The sequence below is a fragment of the Convolutriloba macropyga genome, chromosome 4 (genome assembly GCF_964194025.1).
Source record: "Convolutriloba macropyga chromosome 4, txConMacr16.3, whole genome shotgun sequence".
NCBI classification, from domain to species: Eukaryota; Metazoa; Xenacoelomorpha; order Acoela; family Convolutidae; genus Convolutriloba; species Convolutriloba macropyga.
The window spans coordinates 55,367,680-55,389,461 of NC_134471.1; the positions used below are offsets into that span (position 1 = coordinate 55,367,680).

Consider the following 21,782-nt stretch of genomic DNA (forward strand, 5'->3'; position numbering starts at 1 on the left):
TAAAATTTTTGCAATATTTTGATGTTTTCGAATTTTTCCGGCACCAGGGGCCCTTGGAGCTTCTCCAAGGTTTGATAATAAGCTGCTGCATAGTTTTTAGAGCTAATGGGATGGTGATCATGTTTTTATTCGAATTTTAGTAATTTTCGGATAAAATAACAAAGTTTTTTCGAATTTTTGAAAATTTTTATCTTTTTCCAAGTGTATGGAAACTTTTGGGCCAATGAAACTTTTTCGGTCTTGGAAGAGGGGTACGGGATAGCCTCTTTAGACAATGAAATGGTTCTTAAGATTATAATATCTTGAATTTTCGTAAGATTTCGTTGAAATTCCTAATTGTTTCCAAAGTTTTTCGATATTTTGTCCCTTTCTGAGTTTAACGACCGTTACTGGCCAACGATATTTTTTGGATCTCGGAGATGGGTTGCTTGACAGAACTTTCGAAACAAAAAATGGATTTGAACTTTTTTACTGCGAATTAAACGACGTAAAAGCAATTAAATAACTAAGCGTTCTGTATCTCTGCTTTTCTAAAGCTTTTGACTACCGCATAATGTGCTAATAACCAAACATAAGGTGTCTCGGAGTTGGAGGCAGTTTTTTAGTAATTTTGAAATCATTTCCAAGTTGTTGCAACCAATATGTACGAATCAATGGCGAGAAATCAGCCCTAAAAATGTAACAGGCGGTGTTCCTCGATGTTTAATCCTCGTTCCCCTCCTATTCGTGTTATTAGGAAATGGGATCTTTTCCGCTTGTGCCCCCAGTACGTTATGCGCCCCCAGTTACAGAGCACTTGCTATTACATAGTAAATCATTATGTAAAAATATGGAACGTGCGTCGGGGGGGGGTTGCAAACAATATGCGCCCACTAACTTGGGGGGGGGGGCACAAACGGAAAAGATCCAAAGAATGACCTCTCCGAATGCTTAACTCAAATGGACAGCTTTGGATTTGCCAATGATTTTAAAGTGGTTGATACAAATGAATCAAAGAATGGAACACCATAGAGCTACTGAAATTACAGAACGTACCAGGCTCAAAAGAAATAATTTAATAGAACAATTGAAAATAGAACATACCAAACAAATAACATGGAACCAAACACCAATAAATCACACATACTTAACATAGAAGGAGGTCTCGAAGCACACTTATGCAATCAATATAAATCTTTCACCCGGAAAATTGCAACGTGACTTAGGCCTCATAATAAAACAAATCATCAAATCGAATGAAAACTGTTTTCGCAGATCAAAAAGCCATGGTAGCCCTTTTTCAGGTCAAACGTAATCTAGCATCAAGTTGTGATAGGAAATCAAATTGAATCTATACACCCGATATGTTGTCCCACTTGCTGTGTATGTTTCTCAGACGTGGATACCGAATAAAGGGAACCTTCCAGAATTTGAAAATGTAGAACACCGTGCAACAAAGTGGATAATAGGTTCGCACGTGAAAAAAACACAAACCTATCCTACGTTTAAGCTTATATGTTGAAATGCATGATCTCAATGTTGATAACCATCAAAAGAGATTTGAGGTAGAAATTTTTTTCTTCAATTTTGTTATTTCAGTTTCTCTATTTATTTACTAACAAGGCTAGAAGTTGCAGAGTCGAATCTCATCATTGATAATATTCTTATCTCTTTTTCTCCCTCTTGGTTAAGTTCTCCAGAGCCGTAGCCCACTATTCTTCAAGAATGCGATTAACAGAAACTGTTTTGAAGACTTCTAATTATGGTGTGAAGGGCCGTTTTTAGAAATTGAGCCCAAACCCCCATCCACTCACTGCCCCAACATCAATCTCCCCAATGCACGTTTGCACCCCCGCTGCGCGCACCTTACGCCCCTAATCTAATGCTAGCCTAACTAAACCGTGGCTAGCTACTGACGAAGCCAACCGCTCGCGGTCGTTGGAGAACAATTCGCCCGACGTTAGTCGGTTATGTTTAATTCTGTTAGAAATTTTAACCTCTAGTAGGATCATTGGACTGGAGATTGGACTTTATCCATCTGACCTCTCGATCTCCTTGTGTCGTTGTTGCTCACTATATATGGCCAGATTTATTGAAGTCCTGGTTCTTTTATTCTCCTTTGAAGTTTCGTGGCTCTTAACTATTGTGTTGTTTCCGATTTTTTTGCCTAATAATTTTGTTTGCGCACTTCGCCCAGATTATCTTTGTGATAGAATTGCTTTTCTAGCATGTTGTTTTGACTTGTTTTTCAATGAGGTGATGTTTAAGTTCTCTTGGAGCCTTTCAGCTAACTAGTCTCCAGGTATGCGATTTGAAGAAACCGCGTTGCAGACTTTAAATCTTGGTCTGAGGGAGCGATTCAATAATATACCGCTCCGCCCCCTCTTCACCCCTCCACCACGTCCGCCCCCTCACTTGAACCCCAATCCGCACCCCTGCATATCGGTTAGGCCGCAAAGACGCGGCCCCCATGCAGCTGAAGTCCCCCGTCATTGCCCCCATCAATCCCACCCTCGGTGCACCGCTGCGCTCAACTCACGCCCCTTCATTTAGTCTAAAGCTGGTCTCATAAACCGTACCTAGCTGCCGAAGAAGGCAAATGCTCACCGGTTGTTTGAGAGCAATTCGCGCGACGTTAGTCGGCTATGTTAATTTAGTTATTTGAACTGCTCTAAGTTCTTGTGAGGCAATTGCTTTTCTAGAATTTCGTTTTAATTTCCATGGAGCCGTGTCGTACGCACTCCTCCTTTCTAAAATTAAAAATTGTAAATAGTTTCTCAACTAGTTCTTGTTTTTCTTATCTGTTGAAATTGGTTTCTAAGGTTTTTAGTGCTCTGTCCATCCTGCTGTTCGTTTTTTTATTGAACAGAAAAGATGCTACGGTGTCTGTTAGGGCTGGTTTTTTTGCTGTCGCATATTGTAGAGAGTTTTCAATAATTTTCCTTTGTTTTTGGGTTCTTCGTTTCCTTCGACTTTTGAAAAAGTTTCATAGTTTAATGGAGTATATAGCCTCAAAAATTTTTATGGCTTCATTTGTTGGTCCTTGATCAATATTTTTAACGCTATTCTGTTCGCGCTGTTTCGGTCAATTTTTCATCCGTTCATTGTTTTTCAACTATATTGGGTGCGAGGCGTCATAATTCAGACCTATTGAGTAGTTTCTTCGCGTGATTGTTTTTTCTGTTAGACATGGTGTGTCGCCTTCAAATTAAATTTAGCGTACTTTGATGGGAGAAATTAAGATCAAGATTTCATTTCTCTTTTGTCCAGGAAAGACAATTTTATTTAAAAATTTTCTGCTACACGTTGATAAACGCACGAAATAGGAAAGACAATTTTATGAAAAAAATTTTCTGCTACACGTTGATAAACGCACAAAATAGGAAAGACAATTTTATGAAAAAAAATTCTGCTACACGTTGAACGCAAAAATGCACAAAATGCAATTTGCATGGTAAAGTGCCTGTGTTTGAAGTCAATTTTAGTCAACATAACATTGGTGGTTGCTTTTGATTATTATATCTATCGATGCTTATTCATCAGAAGTTAAATTGATCTTAATTCAAAAAAACTGATAGGCTTACTTACCGAAAAATCGCGGATAGAAGTTGGCCAGTTTTCTGTAAGCAGCAGTGAGTTGAGTTTCACGTAAAATCAGTTAAGCAAAATTTTGCATTGTGAAATCAACAATTTAATGATCACATTGAACAGATTCCACGTGGAACTCAACTCACGGCTGCTTACGAAAAACTGGCCAACTTCGATCTGTAATTTCTCTGCATGTAGGCCTGTTAGTTTTTCTGAACTAAGATCAACTAAACTTCTGATGAATAAGCGTTGATTGATATAAAAATCAAAAGCAACCACCAATATTATGCTGACAAAAATTGACTTCAAATGCAGGCAACGTTTGCTTTCATCAACGAGTGTATTTAAAATCGGACAATTCATGCTACATCAACTTCAAAAAGTCACCCAACAATGAGTAATTGAACTGAGTATATTACCTAAGCTGTCATTTGCGGTTTCTAAGCAGAAGTAGAATGGTTAGTTTTTCTTGTGACAGATTTGTGCCTGAAAAACCTTGTTTGTCCAAGTGAGGATACTTGACTTCTATTTGCCCCTGTATTTTCTAAAATCGGTAGCTGTTTTTCTGCTAAATTTGTTTCAAGTCTCATTCTCATATTTGAATTTCGAAATTAACTGTTTTTTGACGTAGTCTTATTCGAATTTGTTTTGTGCTTTTGGCCCTTTTTTATGAACATTCTGGTATTTACGCCTGTTTAGATGGGCGACAATGGTGGCTAATGTAGATCAGTTCATTTTTACGAATTCTGACAAAGAGCGGACAAACTTAGCCCTGCAGCAGCTTAATCTGATTCCAAGAAGCGAAAACTTTGTCAATCCTCACTCGAAGGAATTCAAAGTGGAAAAACTCAGGAAAGACTTGGAAAAAGAAAACTCTAAGAAAAACGAGAAGAAGCAGTACGAAAGTTCTCAGGCGAAGAAGAATAAAAAGAAGTTTGAAGATAAACGAAAGTTGTCTCGAGTGAAAAAAGAGCTTTGATTCCGGTCAACTGGTTAGGCGCTTTCAATCGGGATATTGGCTATAAAACATTAGATGATCAGTTAATAATTTTGTGATTTTGCTTGGTAAAGCTGATACCTGTATCTGTCATTGTAGTTTTTCAATTTTATCGGCTTATAGTTTTATTGTTGTTTCCTTTATTCGAAATAGTGTATAAATGTATAATAAATATTGTTGCCAGTTTTTCTCCAAGAGTTTAACCAGGTCACATTCCTTGTGTGACATTGAAAACCAATTGCTATGGTCTGCGCAAAATTTGAGAGCGTAAAACTTATTGACGAAATTTGATTGTGTTTGGTTTCCAATCGAGTCAAATTATTATTGGGTTCGCGAGTTTATCTAGCCAATTGTTCTCATAGTTGAAATAAAAAATAAGAGACGATGGCGCATATTTTTTTTTGCTCAAGTAGTCAAATTTCAAAAATCAGCGTTAAATATATTGCATTATTTCAATGCGCTGTATATAAAACAAAAATTTGGCGTTTTGGAACTACTTAGATATGAAATGTTTACCTCTCACTAAACTGTGACGGTAGTGATTAAAAATTGAGCTCCCATGAAGTTGACGCAATTATTGTTAGAGTCTTCTTTTTATTTACACAAAATTTTGCATGACCTCGCTGGAGCGATTTAAGTTTACTTTCGGTCTTCAAAAACTGGATGAACTGCTGAAGTCATGTGGCACTAAGTCTCTGAGCGGCTCTCTTAGATCTTTATTGAGCTAGCGGTTCAGCGAAGCTGCTGAAGAACGCGTGATGAGGCAGATTCTGGTGGTATAAGGGGCGATCTTGCACCGCGTCCCTCTTCCCCCCTTTTTAACCCACCCAGCGTCCCTTTTATCGTTCTCGCCCTCTGAGTCTAGATTCGCTATGCTTCAACTAGCTCAAAATTAATAATTAAAGTCTGACCTGTCTTTCGAGAGCAATTCTTTTGATCCCTTTTGAATCAGCAATTATAAGCGAGCAGTGCACGAGATATAGCTTTAATTGCTCCAAACGAAGTTCGTAGCAATTATATTAGTCCTGTCAGTCTTTTTTTATGCGATTTTTTGCTTGAGCAATTTTTCGTCTGACCCATTTGATTTTCGTCCTCAAAAACGGGATAAACAGGTAGCGCCCAGCGGGCATTAGGTGCTCTTAGAGCCTCTCAGCTCACTAGTCTTGAAGTATGCGATTCACAGAATTTGTTTTGGAGACTTATACTAATGGTGCGAAGGGCGGTTCTTAGAGATTGACCCCCCCCCCCCGCACTGTTGCCCCCCCCTCACTTTTGCCACCCGATCAGCCCCCGGTGCGACCCCCTCCCCCCGGCTGTGCTCACTTACTTCCCTTCAATTAAGCTAAAGCTAGACTCACTAAACCGTGCCTAGCTACTGACGAAGCCAACCGCTCGCCGGTCGTTTGAGAGCAATTCGCCCGACGTTAGTCGGTTATGTTCTATCAGATCTGCGTATTACTGATCGGTACTGTTTAAGCCAGCTTACTTAATGGTTTTAATAGCTATATGGATGAAAGCAATTGGTAATATGTTTTTGGCGGCTCAATATACATCAGGTTTTTTCAAAATTTTTGTATTAGTGATGATTCAATTGGAGGTGAGCGACTAATTAACTCAACTTGATCATTTGTTTACTTTTGACGATCATTTGTGGGTTGGAGCAACCGCGTTATTAATCAACTATTTGCACTCTGTGTAATGGATTAGTAAATGGGAAGCAAATTCGGAAAAATATTCACCGGCATAATTTTCTATTAATTAAATTGGATTTTAATTTTTGCACAGAAATGGTGGTCCGACTTCATTTTGTCCTTCTTGTAACTTCTAAATTAAATAAGCATTGGTAACCATTTCATACCCTCTAGGTGCCATTTAGCTTTTGGTGTCAAAATTGGTAATTTGTTATGGCCTTACATCAATGCTTTGCTGCCCTTAAACATAATGAAGTGCATCTTTTTTTCCTGTTTCGTTTAATTGATCTAAGTTTTCATTGTGATCAGGGAAGAAAAGAATTCAACTAATGGTTGATTTAAAAAATATTCAAAAATTTGTAGACTGTTTTATTCGATTATTGCTACCACTTTTTTTCTTGAATATCTTATGGAAAGAAAAATTTTGTCTCACTTTTGTGCACTACAATGTCAGACAGCTAAGGCGTGTTAGTTTGACTGATTTTTGCAGTCAGTTTGTTAATATAGGTAAGAGAATCATCTGAGCGTACCATACCACTTATTTGTCAAATACTTTATACCACATCGCTCGCCTGAAGAAGAAAGACTGCGAAAAACTGTTCGCTGGATCTGAAAACCGAAGATTTTGTTGAAGAAAAACACAAATTTTGACTGCTTTAGCAAGAGAAATGGATACCTATTTTGCATTTTAATCAGTTATCAATCATATATGCGCTCTATTTTATGCGTGAGGTCTAGTTTGAAAATACCATTTCTCTCGCACTTTTCTCATGATTTGAGTTGGCTAGCTGCTTCCCAGTTTTATTTTTGTTGAAAGAAATTGTTTTGATATTTTTGAAAGCAAACTGTTTGCTTATTTAGAGCATAATTTTAGAAAAGACGCAAAAAGTTGGGAAACATTTCATAGCTGTCCACTGGCTTTCTCTTCACTGCCCTAGAAATTGATTCCAAAAATTGGGTCTTCTAGCGTCAGAAATCGACAGAATCGGAGAGATTTTTAGTAATGATGAAGGCTTTGGTCAATAGCTGTCCCTTTTAAAATGCTCTGCATACTCCATAAAAATCAACCATCTGTTTTCAACTTGAACATGTTTCAGATAAAATAATTTTTGAAATGCAAGATGTGAAGTCCTGAGTTGCCGATTGATGCAATATACTGATGATGGCTCTTCTGTTCAAAGTTGACCAAGTGAAGTACACGTGTACTTGTGGCAACCGATTCCCTCTGTGTAAACTGTACGTCTGTAGATACTGCAGAGAACTAAGATGCAAAATATGTGTATCTCACGAGGTTAGTTTATATGACCTTGTAGTTTTAAAAAAAGGTTTGAATAAAACTTGTTCGCCTCAATTACGGAGAGTATTTCCGTAATGTAATCATTCGGTCAGATTAAGGGAAGAGAAGTACTTAGTAGTAGTTAGTAAATCTTTCGAATGCTGCTGTCTGAAATTTTGAAAAATATTTAGTTTGTCACAAAATTTGAAATGGAATAGAATTTTGAAGCAAAATAAACATTGACTAGACTACCCAGACATAACGTCAAGTCAAGTTCGGTACTGAGAAAGTCTATTTGCAAGTCTAATATCAGTACTGATTCAGAACTTTGATCATGTCAATTTTTACACTGGTCAGTCTTCTGCGCGTTTTGTCTCTAAGACTTGCAAGTTTTGGCCAAGACTGGGCAAGTCTAAATTCGAGTCAAGTAATTAAAAAAACATCCAAATTAGCCGAAAAAAAATAGCGGTCAAATTTTCCAAAATAGGTCTGGAAAATGCCAAAATAGCATGGAAATTGTCCAAAATAGGTCCGGAAAACGCCCGAAACGTTGGTTGAAGCGAGGTTTTTTTTCCGAGCTGGTTCATGTTGGTCTCACGATTTTGGTCCTGTTTGGGCTGATTTCGGTAGTGAAAATGTAAGAATTGGCTAGCTAGCCTCCGGAGGGCATGGGTATCCTAACAGCGCCACTTCTTTTCACTCTCTTCCCTCTATTCGCAATATTGGACATTTTGTGAATCTGAAAATTAAAAAAATCGGTGATTTCGGCTATTTTGGTCCTTTAATTCAGCTGAAAACTCATTAATGTGACGTCCAGGGCAATAGTATATCGTTTGGGATAGCTATGAGTGATCTACAAGCACCCCGGTTGAGTGGCTGAAGTTTAACTCCAAAATCGTGGCCGTTACAAAGTTCGAAAAGTTGATTTTTACTTGATAATCAACTTGCAAGTGTTACCCAAGTCATGTCCAAGACTTGCCTGGTACTGATTTAGACTTAGAGGTCGAAACGGAAACAGTTAATATATAAGTTTTGTTAAGAAAATCATTTTCCCAAAAGTAAAGCCAATAAAATTACTTTTTACTGAATTTCTGAGTTAGTTGGGACCATTGCTGGTTTCTTCAGCCCGACAATTTCTACTGTCCGCATTGCACGGACGGTATAACTGGACCAGAGGCTAGAGAGAGGAAGAACCACTGTTTGTCTTGTTTCAACTGTCCCTCCTGTAACAACACTCTCACGGCCAGACTCACCACAGTGCAAACTGTCAATCCTGAGAATCCTAAAGGTCAGTGTGCTGATTATCTCTCCACACTTAATATCCACTTTTCACTATCATAGGCACGAAGAGTAAAATATCATTCGGCTAGCGATGAAAAAATAGCAAGAAAGATTGCTTTTGATTAATACTGAAAAAAAAACGATTTGAAAGTTTGAAGGAAACAGTATTCACTGTTATCAATTGCCACTAATAAATTCGGGCATTTTTTCTTTGGATTGATTTTCATACTAACAGTTTTGCTTGATACTGGTATGAACAATGATTCCTTGGGACGTGATGGCGTTAGTCTCTTGATAGAAGTCGAGAAAACTTTTGATATACGGCGACTAAGATCAAATGAGCTATGGAATTTTCATTGGTTCAGAAAAACCTGAAAAATGAAGAATTTGGTCAACTTCAGAATCCGGGTCATACGCCGAACCAAATTGCCCTCCATAATTAGTTTATATGTGCCCACATCTGCCCCTCTTCCTCCACAGCTTCAATATAATACACGGTCGCTTTTATAAATCGCTATCTGAATAGTAAGATGTTTTGACAGCTATCCAAACGAGCCAGAGAAACTGGAAAGGTATCGCTGAAAGTTGCACCATAAATACCTCTTTAGTGAAAGTTTGCTGAGCTTATGTTTCAATTCAACAGAAACCTATCATGTGTGGTTTTTCTCAATTTCGTGTAAAATAACATTGAGTTTGTAAATATTATGTATTTTGGTGCAATTTGCCTTGCTGCATGAAAATATATGCAAGCGTAGCAATATTTTGGACAATTTTATGTGCTTGATGTCCATCTAATACAGTGCCGTCATTTTTCAAATATCTCAAGAATCTTCAGAAATGTTTGAGCTATTGTTTGGCCGCGGCTGAATTGTTTCCACGCCGAAATTTTTTTACGAGGAAGCAAAAGCTTAGCTGTATTGCAATAGTTTTTACTTTTTGAGATGTTGACTCTCAATGTTTTTGAGAAGTTGACTCTCAATTATTTTTCAAGCAAAAGCGACACAACTTGTTTCTAATGACCCCGTAAAATTTGGGAGCCACGTATTCGTCTAAAACAAAGATTATTGTAGCAACAACTAGTTTCAATTCATAGTTTCCCCTAGAACTGCAGTTTATTTTCCACAGATTTAGGAAGAAAAGTGGTTTTGAGTTTTTGCAAGAACAAGTCCTAAAGCCGGGACGATAAATTCTAAAACAAACCCTGAATTGTTGGTCGTTTCATATAATAATGAAATGGAACAAAAATGGTGACAGTGAATTTCCCAATAGATTACAGGTCAACTATCTTCATAGCTCTTCAAAAGTTTTTTATTATTCCTTTCCTTTCAATTAAAAATTTTATTAGCACCCGAAAGATTTTTATCACCCGGCTATCATGCTTAAATGCTACATCAAACTACTGCTCGTGGCTGTCACATCTTGTTAAACAAATTAATGCGAGAAAGTTTCTCACCCCTATTTAATTTTTTAATGAATTACAATTGTATTCGCAGATGAAAAACAGGCAGTTTTCTGATTGTATCCGAATACTAAGGGATTTGATTTTTTTGTTTCATTTAGTATCATCATTTCAAAGGGAGGAAATGCAAAAACTAAAGTTTGGGAAATTTTTGCCATGCAAATTTTCTCAAGTGCTACTCTGTTGTACCAAAAACTTATGTAAAGCATGGTTTGCGCTACGTTGAAATGTGAAAAATTGTAAAAATTCCAAGATCTCCTTGTTCTCTCAGCTAACACAGAATGGTTAATTTTTTCCTTCAATGATCTAGCGCACATCTTGCATACAATCGCTTCCTGAAAAATAAAAGTTTCAAGGCCACTCAAATTAAGAGCACCTCAATTTTGTCAAAGAAGCTTTTAAAACTAAACGACGTTTTAAGAGACCCAAAAACCTCACTGGAACGCACAAAGGTGACAAATTCTCTTTCGCATGGATTTTAATAAAATGATCAAGAAGCCCCTCTCGCAGAATGTGGTTTTCTGATGAAACTACATGGCGCTTATCCAGCGACAGAATGGGTCGTTTCGGGAGTTGGTGCTCTGACAAGCCATTGCTTATAGCAAGCTATTATTGGACTTCTCGTGGTTTTTGCCTCGAAAAAGAAATTTCCTATCAAAACGACTTTGGGTTGCTTTAATCGAAGAGTGTATGTCGCTCTAATTGAAGGTTATTCGAGGGCAGCTATAAGCAACAACACACTAATTTATTTTTTTTTCGAAATCAAAATAAGACATTTCAGCAATTCAAAAAAACTGAATTTTCTCTTCCGTCTTAAAAAGCTGTAGCAGCTTTTTTTTCTGGCAATCTAGCAGCTATGTTTTTAGATTACCTATTTTCTGGCAATCTATTAGCTATATTACTTGTTCAATGGCCGAGCAAGCTGCTAAGCGAGTTAGGTGACAAAAAGACTTTCAGAAATAATGAAGCAATGCTTTTTCAGGACATTTTGATACTAGAAAATGTTTGTCCGGGCAGATTGTCCTGAAGCGTGAAAGCTGCTGAAATGGCTTGCAGATAGTCTGAACTGATAACTGAAACGGGCAAGTGCGGATGTTTCTTTTTCGAAAAAATAAAAAAGCGTTGAAATACTGCTTGACACTTTTATGAAAACTATGCAAACCATCTACTAGAATTTAAAAAGCTAAAAGAGAGGGTTATGAGTGGGTTTATACTTAATTGGTTGAATTATTAACAGATGTCTCTGACGTTCCAAAAAGTGCACGTAGATTATTTGGTAACATAGTGTACAACAAATTATGTTGCTTACCTAGACTACTTGTCTGTTGATATCGTTTTGCGAATGGTTCTAATATCGGATACGTAAAATAATGCAAAAATGAAAATTGAAAAAAGATTGAATGGGCTATTTTTTAATTTTTTTTACGCGATCTCTGCATATATTTGACATCATTTATTTATTTATAATTAATTCGTTTTCTGTGAAATTTAGTAGTGTGAATTGGTTCCCTCTCAAGATAACTGTACCATTCAAACGACCTAAAGTTTGATTTAGAGGTGTTCTTTGCGCTCCTGGCATTTCTTTCCAAAATCAATACGAGATTCTGATAATTAATCCATTATACTTATTGTATTTTTAATTGCTCTCGTAGAGAAGCAATTATTGTAAACGTGTGTCTTTTATATGCAAAATTTTTGCTTGACCTTTTTGACTTTTCGAGTGACTTTTACGCCCTTGACTTTTTGCGTTTTGCGTGATCTGAATTTCCATCTCAATCACATTTTCAAGCAGTTGAACTAAATTGGCGGCAATTTAATACTCAAAGTCAAATGAAAAGTGCACCGAAACATTTAAATCTTAATAGTGGTATATATATTAACCGCTAATGCGGTTGAAGCCCACTATTGAACTCTTTAGTCCCATTCCCCCCTCTCTGACTGAGGCAGGCTGCAATTGGTTAGAGCTCCCACTGGTCGTTTGAGAGCATTTCTTCCGACGTTTAGTCGGTTATGTTATAGCATTCTTTAACACGTTTATCTAATGTTTTTTGATATTTGTTTTCAATTATATTTAGTATTTGCCTATACTGGGAACACTGAGTACTTATTTTCTAGAGCAATTTGGAGTGCACGTTTGGATGAGTTCTAGGATTTTTCTAAGAGGCTCTTAGTTTGCTGTTTTTATAGCTGCGAAGCTGTAAGCTGAGCGAAGCTATATTGCGGTGCTCTTGTTTTTTTTTTGTTTCGTCGTCTGACGCTTTTTTCGTTTTACATTTGTTCACACAGCAAAGCTGAAAAAGTCAAATTTTCTGAATGACTTCTTCCTCTCACTAACGGCATTTGCGCGCGTGACGTCATTTCTCACTCGTTTTAGCAAAAGTTTTTAGGTTATTCGCGTGATTAGATTTTGATCATACGTGACTTACCTCACTCAATAAAATGACTTTTGCACTTTAAAACTTAAGTTTAATTTGAATTTGTTTAAGGTCAAAGGAACTCATATTTGCAGTAAAGGTCCCTAATAAGAGGCTTCTGTAGAATGAATTTTAACAAGCGTTATTAATTTATCGCTGAATGTTTTTTACCTAGTTTTTTGAGCGGCGTCAATTTTTTTTCAATTTAGATCTGTATCTGTTTCTATCTCTATTATATGGCACGCAGGTCTATTCTTTCGCAGCTATTCCGGCAATCTGCCGGCTATGTTTTTGTTTTTAATTTTAAAAGTGCTACATTGTTTTTCCAGACGTTTCGTCGAAATTGTAGTTAAATATACAAAAAAACCGTGACATTGATTTTCAAGTTTTTTGTTGAGTCTTGATGTTTGGACGGCGAAGTCGTTTTTGTTGTCAGTTCAAGGCGTTTTTATTGATCTTCCTTCCAAATTTTCTCATTTAGAGCTAGGAATTAGGAGAGCACCGTACTCTTCAAGGGGAAAATGGCGAAAAATATTACATTTTCAAACTCTTTTTCCCTCCACTATTATTCAGACTTCAGATTCATTTTTTGAATGAGGGAGTCAGCTAACCGCACAAGCAACTCCTTCGAATTATTTGATGCCCACAAAAACAGTCAAATAATTCTAACGCCAGGATGAAAATTTTTTGATTGAGCTTCAGATTAGTTGAGGTGAAGCAAAAGGAAAAACTCAACGGTTCCAGTATTTTACCAATTTCCCACAAAACCTTTTATTCGTTATTTTTACATTATTAGAAACGCAACGGTGTGGGGATCAATTATTCTTCAATAAAAAATTTGTACTTCAAGCAATTTAATAATTGTCGGCCCGCGGTATTGTAAAAGAAGATAAAACTAATAAAATTAGTAATTAAATACAAACAAAAATTTATGACAAAAAAACTTAAAAATTATGAAACGATTAAAAAAGATTATACCATAATGCTTGATATCGTCGCTAACTATCAAACAAAATCACTGTTTTGAACTGGCACAAGTATTAGTTTCGGTTGGTAACATACGAAACATCCTACTGCGAATACTGACGAAGTAAAAGTTTCAAATGATAAGGTTATTGATCTTTTTTTGCTAACATTTTTTTCTATTGCGTAGTTTAATTTAATTTCCAGTGCCTTTACGTCTAAAATGTCACAATACCAAAAATACCGCGTACAGAGCGGCTCGTACGTGGTTCATCCAGCTATGTTTAATTCAGCTATGTGTCCATTGAGTTAAATTGTGAGACGCAATTATTAATTTCAACATTTCGTGAAACAAAAAGATGCTTACCTTAAAAAATGCTTTAGCTTTTTGATTAAGGGAAAACTTTAAGGAACTTCGTTTTTTTAAACCTTCGCTTTTTTAAAAGTTTCTAGTACCCGTAATAAGTGAGGAAGTAAGACTTTCAAATGATGAGAGAAAGCAAGATTAAGGGATGTTTTACTTTTTTTTTAGCAAAAATTGAAAATGACGTTTTTTTGCTAATTAATGGCAGCTATTGCTGCTTAGAAGTTGCAAAATTTTTAGTGAATTGGTTAATATTGAAATGAATGATTTCATGAGCGTTCTCAATCCAGTTCTCTTTGATCTACTTGTGGGTAAATTAGTTCTTGGCCTTTGATCTGATTGCTCCTGTAATGGATTGCTCTCACAAAATGTATGACATTTTCAGAATAAGTCATTTGAAGTATCTACTTGAAAGACTGAGCTGTGATTCTGAAAATCCATACTCAAAGACAGATCAAGGTCAATAGCCGACACCTCTCTTTTGAGCAATGACAGGTTTTTTGAAGCTTCATGGATTGGAGCTTGTGCATTGAGTGAAGTGAAATTTGAGGTCTCGGAGAAATCTTGACAAATGTATGATAACCACGAAGCCAGTGTACGGCTGGGTTGTATGCGTTTTGCAGACTTTTCTACTCGTTTTTGCAGTTCATTGAACTTTTTTCTACCTGTTTTGCCTGACAATTATGTGCACTGCTTGAAAAACACATTTTGCTTTGAATTTTTTTGGCTGTGAATACATTTTGCTGCAATCTATCAAATTGATTATTGAAAACCAATTATATCATTTTTTAATGATTTCCTAATCTTCGCTAAAATGGTGTTGCATTGGATGGGTGGAGTCCCATAGAACTATGAATGAAAAATTTTGGTTAGGTATGAACATAGTTCAAACTTACCGACAAATCCATCTAAAATTTCTGATATGCATCAGATTATTAATTGCTCTCAAACGAAGTTTGTAGCAATTATATTAGTCCTGTCGGTCTTTTTTTTATGCGATTTTTCGCTTGACCAATTTTTCGTCTGACGCTTTTGACTTTTCGTCCTCAAAAACGGGATAAACAGGTAGCGCCCAGCGGGCATTATGTGCTCTTAGAGCCTTTTAGGTCTGTTTCAGCTCAAACTGTCTTGGAGACTTATACTTATACTTATGGTGTGAGGGGCGGTTCTTAGAGGTTGAACCCCCCTTGTTGACCCCCCACCCCCACTATTGGCTCCACCCCCCCCCCCACCGCGCTTTTGCCCCCCCCCCCCACCCAGTGCTGCCCCCATCAACCCCCGGTGCACCCCCCCCCCCCCCCCCCGTGGCTAGCTACTGACCAAGCCAACCGCTCGCCGGTCGTTTGAGAGCAATTTGCCCGACGTTAGTCGGTTATGTTTTTAATTAAATGTTGCAAGTTTTATATGGTATGAAACAAAACCAGCAGTATCGCCATGAATACTTGGCAATTTGCCCTGCTTTCTATGAACATTAAAGCATGTGATAATTTAAGTGAACCATGTTCGTATCATCTGTTTCAGATAGTATCTTGTATAAATTACACTTCGCATGGTGTTAATGATGTTAACTGACGTTAATGCCTGTTTTTTAGGTGAGCCTCTGCAACGTAAACAGTACTATCTGTTGTGTGGTTGTTGCCGATGGAGCTCACGAGATGCAGACATCCCAGATGTGCAGAGCCTTGGGGCATGGAGGGGACCTAAAGTTGACCCTCAAATAGAAGAATTGGTTGGTTTAATTTGAATATCTTGGATGTTTTGGAGTAAACATGGTTTTCAAGTAATTGTAGGGAAGTTTCACGAAATTTAAATAGCACCTATGCATCTCTTGATTTGCCTTATTAGCTGTGTGAAGGGGATTTTATGAAATGTAACGTTTTAAGTTTAGCAGATTTTTGTTCGATTGAGCAATGGATTCAACTTTTTTCTTCAGATTTGGCTTTTAAGCAAAGCCATAATTTTAAACGATCTCGAAGTTTTTAGCAATTATAGTAGTCCTGTTGGTCTTCATTCGATTTTTTATCTGACAGCCAACAATTTTTTGAGACTTTTCTAACAGCGCAGGCAATTGATAGCGTGTTTCTCACACCACCCTATTTCCCTCTTCACTCCACAGCTCTCAGTCCCCACCCTCAGAATTCTCTATTGTGGGTATAAATTCACAGTGTAAAATGCAATTTTCGTATGCCCCACACTGCCCCCTTCGACTAAGATTAAGTTATCTGCAACAATCAAAGCCAGGCCCCACGCTTGTTGAGCTTAAGAGCAATTTGTCCGGTCTGAGGGAAATCGTTGATTTTATTTATTTTACTGTATTTATATAAATCTGATATCGCAAAGAATTGTGCCTATGTACCTAATGTTTGCAAGCTTGCTACGATTTTCAGATCGTTCCAAATGGTTTCAAAGTCGAGTACGCAAAGTTGTTGATAAATTGTGCAATATTATTCAAGATCTTTTTGTTTTAGAGTTTGATATAGACTAAGGGGATTTATTTTCCTACAGCTCACTTCCCACGTTATGCTCCCAAACAAAATTTTAAACACGTATTATGCGGACGGAACTGCTATTATATTAGCGCTCTCCTTTTTTACCATCCAAAGTACTTGGATTGTATTGCTGCCGTGTCTTTTTACGAATCGAAGAGTAATGGTGATCTATATTTCTAATCGGTCAGTATTATTTTTGTTAGCCACCGTCAGCCTCTGTACGGCTAATATTAAGGCGCTGTCCTTTTCACAATCCCAAATAGTTGGGTTGTATTGGTGCGCTCTTTTTTTTTAAGACGCGAAGAGGAATAATGGTCATCTGTTTTTTAGTCGGCGAATTCTATTTTTATGCTATTATTTCAAATGCTATTATTTAGGCTATTATGTGCTCTTTATTATCCAAAGTACGACTCGAAGAGGAGTAATGGTGATCTTTTTTCAATTGGTGAATTCTATTTTGTTAGACACCGTCAGCCTCTCAACGACTATGATTTTAGGCTCTCTACCCTTTTTTACAATCCGAAGTAGACGAGTAATGGCAATCTATTTTTTATATTGCTCAATTCTTATTTTAATATCCACCGTCATCCTCTCGACGGTTATTATTTAAGCGCTCTCCTTTTTACAGTCCAAATTTTTTGGATCGTTTTGGTGCAATCTTGTTTTTTCGACTTGAATAGGAGTGATGGTGATCTTTTTTAATTGGTGAATTTTATTAGTAACAGCTGCCGTCAGCCTTTGAAAAGCTTATTTAGGCGCTCTCCGTTTTACATTCCAAAGCAGATAGATTGTTTTGGAGCGCTGTATTTTTTATGACTCGAATCGAGTATTGTTGATCTATTTTTTTAAATTATGGTTGTATTTTTAATAGCCGTCGTCAGCCTCTCAACGGCTATTATTTTTTCGCTCTCCTTTTCTACAATCAAAATTATTTGGATGGTTTTGGTGAGATGTCTGGAGTAATGGGATCTATTTTTCAATTGGTAATTCTATTTTTAACCTGCCAGCCTCTCAACAGAAATTACCTAGGCACTATTTTTTAATCCAAACTATTTGGATTTAGTTGATGCGCTGTCTTTTTTAAGACTGTAAGAGGAGTAATGTTGATCTGTTTTTAATCGGCAAATTCTATTTTTAACTGCCGCCGTCAGCTTATCAAATGCTATTATTAAGGCGCTTTCCTTTTTATAATCGAAAGTACGACTCGAAGAGAAGTAAGTGATATATTTTTTAAATCTGTCATTTCTTTTTTTGTTAGCTACCCTCAGCCTCTCAAGGGTTATGATTTACGCTCTCTCATTTATACAATCCAATGTATTTGGATTGTATAGGTGCGCACTCTTATTTACGACTCGAAGAGGAGTAATGGTGATCTGTTTTTCAATCGGTTGATTTTCTTCGTTAGCCACTCTCAGCATCTCAACGGCTAATATTAAGGCGCTCTCCTTTAATATTAAAGCGCTTTCAAGTGTTTGGGTTTATTGATGCGCTCTCTTTTAACGCTCAAAGAGGAGAAGTGGTGATGTTTTTTAACCGGAGAATTTTTTTTATTAACCATTGCCGTCATCATTTGAAAGCCTATTATTTTTGTGCTTTCCGTTACAATCCAATCTATATAGATTGTTTTGGTGCGCTGTGTTTCTTCGACATAAAGAGGAGTAATGGAGATCTGTTGTTTTAATCGGTAAATTCATTTTTAAGTAGCCACCGTCAGCCTCTCAACTGCTATTATTTAGGCGCTCACCTTTTTTGCAACCCAAAGTATTTGGAGTTAATTGTTGCGCTGTCTTGTTTATGACTCGAATAGTTATGTTAAGCTATTTCTGACGGCTCAAAGAGGAGTACTGGAGCAGTGTTTTGTAACCAATTCTTGAGTGAATATTGAAACAAAAAATGAAACGCTTGACAGAAATTGGAGTTGAAACAAATTGAAGAGTGTAGCTAAAAGGGAGTGGTTTTTTGTTGAGGCTGTTTTTGAGAGCTGGAGAGTGAGTTGTAGGAAATTTTGGAGCATGAGAAGTTTTTTGTTAGCTCGCTGCTATTTCAGGCAATTCTTTCGAATGATTTTTGTTGATTCGGGGTTTGAATTAGGTTTGACTATGTTATGATTAATTGCTCTCAAACGACGTTTGTAGCAATTATATTAGTCCTGTCGGTCTTTTTTATGCGATTTTTTTGCTTGACCGATTTTTCGTCACGCTTTTGACGTTTCGTCCTGGTGTTTGGGTTCAGCTCTGTTTCACAGCTCAAACTGTTTCAGCTCTGTTTCACAGCTCAAACTGTTTTGGAGACTTATACTTATGGTGTGAAGGGCGGTTCTGAGAGGTTGAGACCCCCCCCCCCCCCTGTTGACCCCCCTTTTACCTCCACCCCCCACCGCGCTGTTGCCCCCCCCAACCCAGTGTTGCCACCCATCAGCACCCGGTGCACCCCTAATATGGATGTTTAATGGTCTTTTGGATGATTTTAGGCGATTTTGGCCATTTTTTTTTACTATTTTCAATGCTTAAAGTGGGATTTGGAAAGAGGCTTATTTCCGACGGAGTACAGTTTCTGTTTGAATAAAACATTTTAGAATTGTATACTGTTTTAGCCTTTCAGGCAATTATCTTATCCTGTTACGTTTTGCCTATTGTTTTCTGGGTACTTAAATACTCTTACTTGCTCAAAGGAGAATTTTTGGCATTAGATTTTTCGTTTCCTTCGAGTCGTTTCCGGAGTTTTGGCTATTTTTATGACCGCTGACTTCTATTTTTAGAAAATTTGTTTTAGAGGAAGTCAGATGCTGCTCGTGAACGAAGTTTTTATGTCAATCTGTTGAACGCAGCTGTCAAAAGCAGAGGGAGAGAGAGAGAGAGATAATTGAGAGCAGTTTTTGTTCGTTTATTAACCGTAGAGCGATAGAAAAGGCGTGAAGTGAGCGCTCAGTGAGCGACATTTTTTGATCACTTGCGGTTTTTGTATTAACTCTTTCAGCTAAAGCTGATTTTTGCAACTACCTTAGATAGTAAGAGTTTGCTTGGAAGCATTTTTAACTCTCGAGCAAATTTTACCTTTCTGATGCAATTTTGAGCTCAACAATTGTTTCTGCCTTTTTCTCCTGTCTGGCGTTTTTCAGCAGTTTTGGTAATCTTTTTCAATTTTCTAAAGCATCTATGATGTATTTGTGTCTGAACTTAGTTGTTTGTGTTTTCCGCGATCTGTCAGTTTGATTGGGTTTGTTTTTGAGTTGTTTGTGTTACCAGATATTGCTTTTATGTATATGTTATTATTACTGTTTTGTTTAAAAATGACTAGTGTGAATTGGTAGGTTTTTTGTGGATGGCTTGGGATGAGTTTTAGATCTGTTCTTTATTCAGCTTCTTCACAGAGAAGTCAAATTTGAGTGGCAAATTTTTATCACGCCGTCGCCGTAAAGACCGAAATGCGATGGTCGGAGATAGCGGAGCAAGCTTTTAAGTGCGTTAGGTTACGAAAAAACTTTCAGAAAGAATGAAGATAAATGCTTTTTCATGGCATCATTTTTAAAACAGATAATGTGTCCGGACAGATTGTCTTTAAGCGTATAAGCTGCTGAAACGACTAGAAGATAGTCCAGTTCTGAGTTTTTTTAAGACTTCACGGGCCATTTTGAAGCAGTGATTACTGAAACGGGCGATTAAGGTAACAGGTTTTCTTTTTTGAAAAGTTAGAAAAACCGTGGGAAATGCTGTTGGAAACTTGTATGAAAACTATGCAAAACATTTACTAGAAGTTAAAAACTAAAAGTATAATGATTTGTTATTAATAGTCGCCGTCAGCCTCTCAACGGCTATTATTAAGGCGATCTCCTTTCTTTTAAATTCGCTTTACCTTTTGATCACGTTTTTCGATTTACACAAGTCACGAGTCTCACGCTTGACTTCTGACTCACTTCACTCACTGTTTCAACTGAATGGATTTTAAATTATTTCATGCATTGAATTACGCAATGTGGAGAATACTGTAAAAGTCAAAAGATCAAAATGAAAACAGACGGGATAAACCCATAAAGCCCGGTCATTAATTCATTGAGAATTAGGTTATCAAAGTTCATTAGAGTGTTTGCTAGCTGACTATGGTATTAAGCTTAATAGCTTTCCGTTTAGAAGCTGGATGAAGTTTAGTTTAGAATCCAACTGAAACTGAACGCCAAATAATTTTTGACACATTTTTGGTCGATTTATCTCTTATTTTATAATAGCCGCACACCGGTAGCCGGGGCTATTATTGGCCTTCGCTTGGTTTTCGGCCTTCGCTTCGTCGTCAAAATTTTTGTTACGGCCATTTGACGTCACAACCACTTCAAATTTGCTTTTCGTTCATTCGTTCATGCAATTTCAACTGAATTGCGTGCGTCACGTCATTTTTCACTCTTATTGGAGCGAGTTTTTTGTTCATTGGAGTGATTAAATTTTTGGTCTTGCGTGACTTACCTCTTAAAAATGACTTCCTCACTCTGAATTTCACCTTTTTTTTAAATTTAATTCGAGATAAGGTCAGGTGAGTGTGTGTCACACTAATTGAAAGTTATTGAAGAGCAGCTAATAGAAGCACCAATAAATTGTAAAGGTTCAGAATCAAAATATTAATCGGTAAGGACTCAGTATTTACTGAAAATTTTTTTCGTCTCTTTCCTTTAATATGTTCTTGAGATTACAGATCTACGAAGCTATTGCGGCTATTTTCTGGCAGTCTTCCAGCTATGTTTTTTTTTCTCTGTTTCAATCCCGATGTGCATCAAGCGCGTCAACGGCTGCTATTTATTATGTTTGTAAAGTTGGACTGAAAGTGGAGTGCAAAATTAGTGATTAAACAACTTTTTGGCTTTGACAGCGAATTTTTTAAGTGCACCAATTTCACTTTTTTCACTGTTTTTTTCTGATTTTTTAATGATCCTTTACGGAGCTTTTTTCTGAGTCGTCTCTAGAGTTGTTTAGTTTTCTGGTTGTTTTTGTCACTTAGTCTCATTAATAACAGCTTTTATCTTCCGATAATAAGTCATAAAAGAATATAATTAATGGTGTGAGTTCACATCACCTATATGTGGAGATATTAGTTTTTGAAAAAAAGGAAAATAAATGGTATTCGAAAGCGAATTTTTTGTGACACAGTTTTGACATCTGTGTCCAGTTTATTGTCTTTGAGTGCTATTTATGTGATCCATATGTGTTCTAATTGTAACTATTTGCAAATGCTTGAGCTTATCAACGGGCAGCTAATGCTTTTTTGACTCTGACTTTAATTGTCGTGAAATATTAGT

The 21,782-nt window shown here is 37.0% G+C and overlaps 1 protein-coding gene across 2 annotated transcripts in view; it reads left to right on the top strand.

Annotated features, from left to right (window-relative positions):
• LOC142337764 (dynactin subunit 4-like) overlaps nucleotides 1–21,782 on the top strand; it is a 618,078-nt gene that overhangs the window by 544,449 nt on the left and 51,847 nt on the right. For both annotated transcript variants that reach the window (XM_075387261.1, XM_075387262.1), the window contains exons 2-4: nucleotides 7,351–7,546; nucleotides 8,657–8,819; nucleotides 15,605–15,741. In XM_075387261.1, the coding sequence (XP_075243376.1) occupies nucleotides 7,415–7,546; nucleotides 8,657–8,819; nucleotides 15,605–15,741 (432 nt within the window). In that variant the 5' untranslated portion in view covers nucleotides 7,351–7,414. The remainder of the gene's footprint in view (nucleotides 1–7,350; nucleotides 7,547–8,656; nucleotides 8,820–15,604; nucleotides 15,742–21,782) is intronic.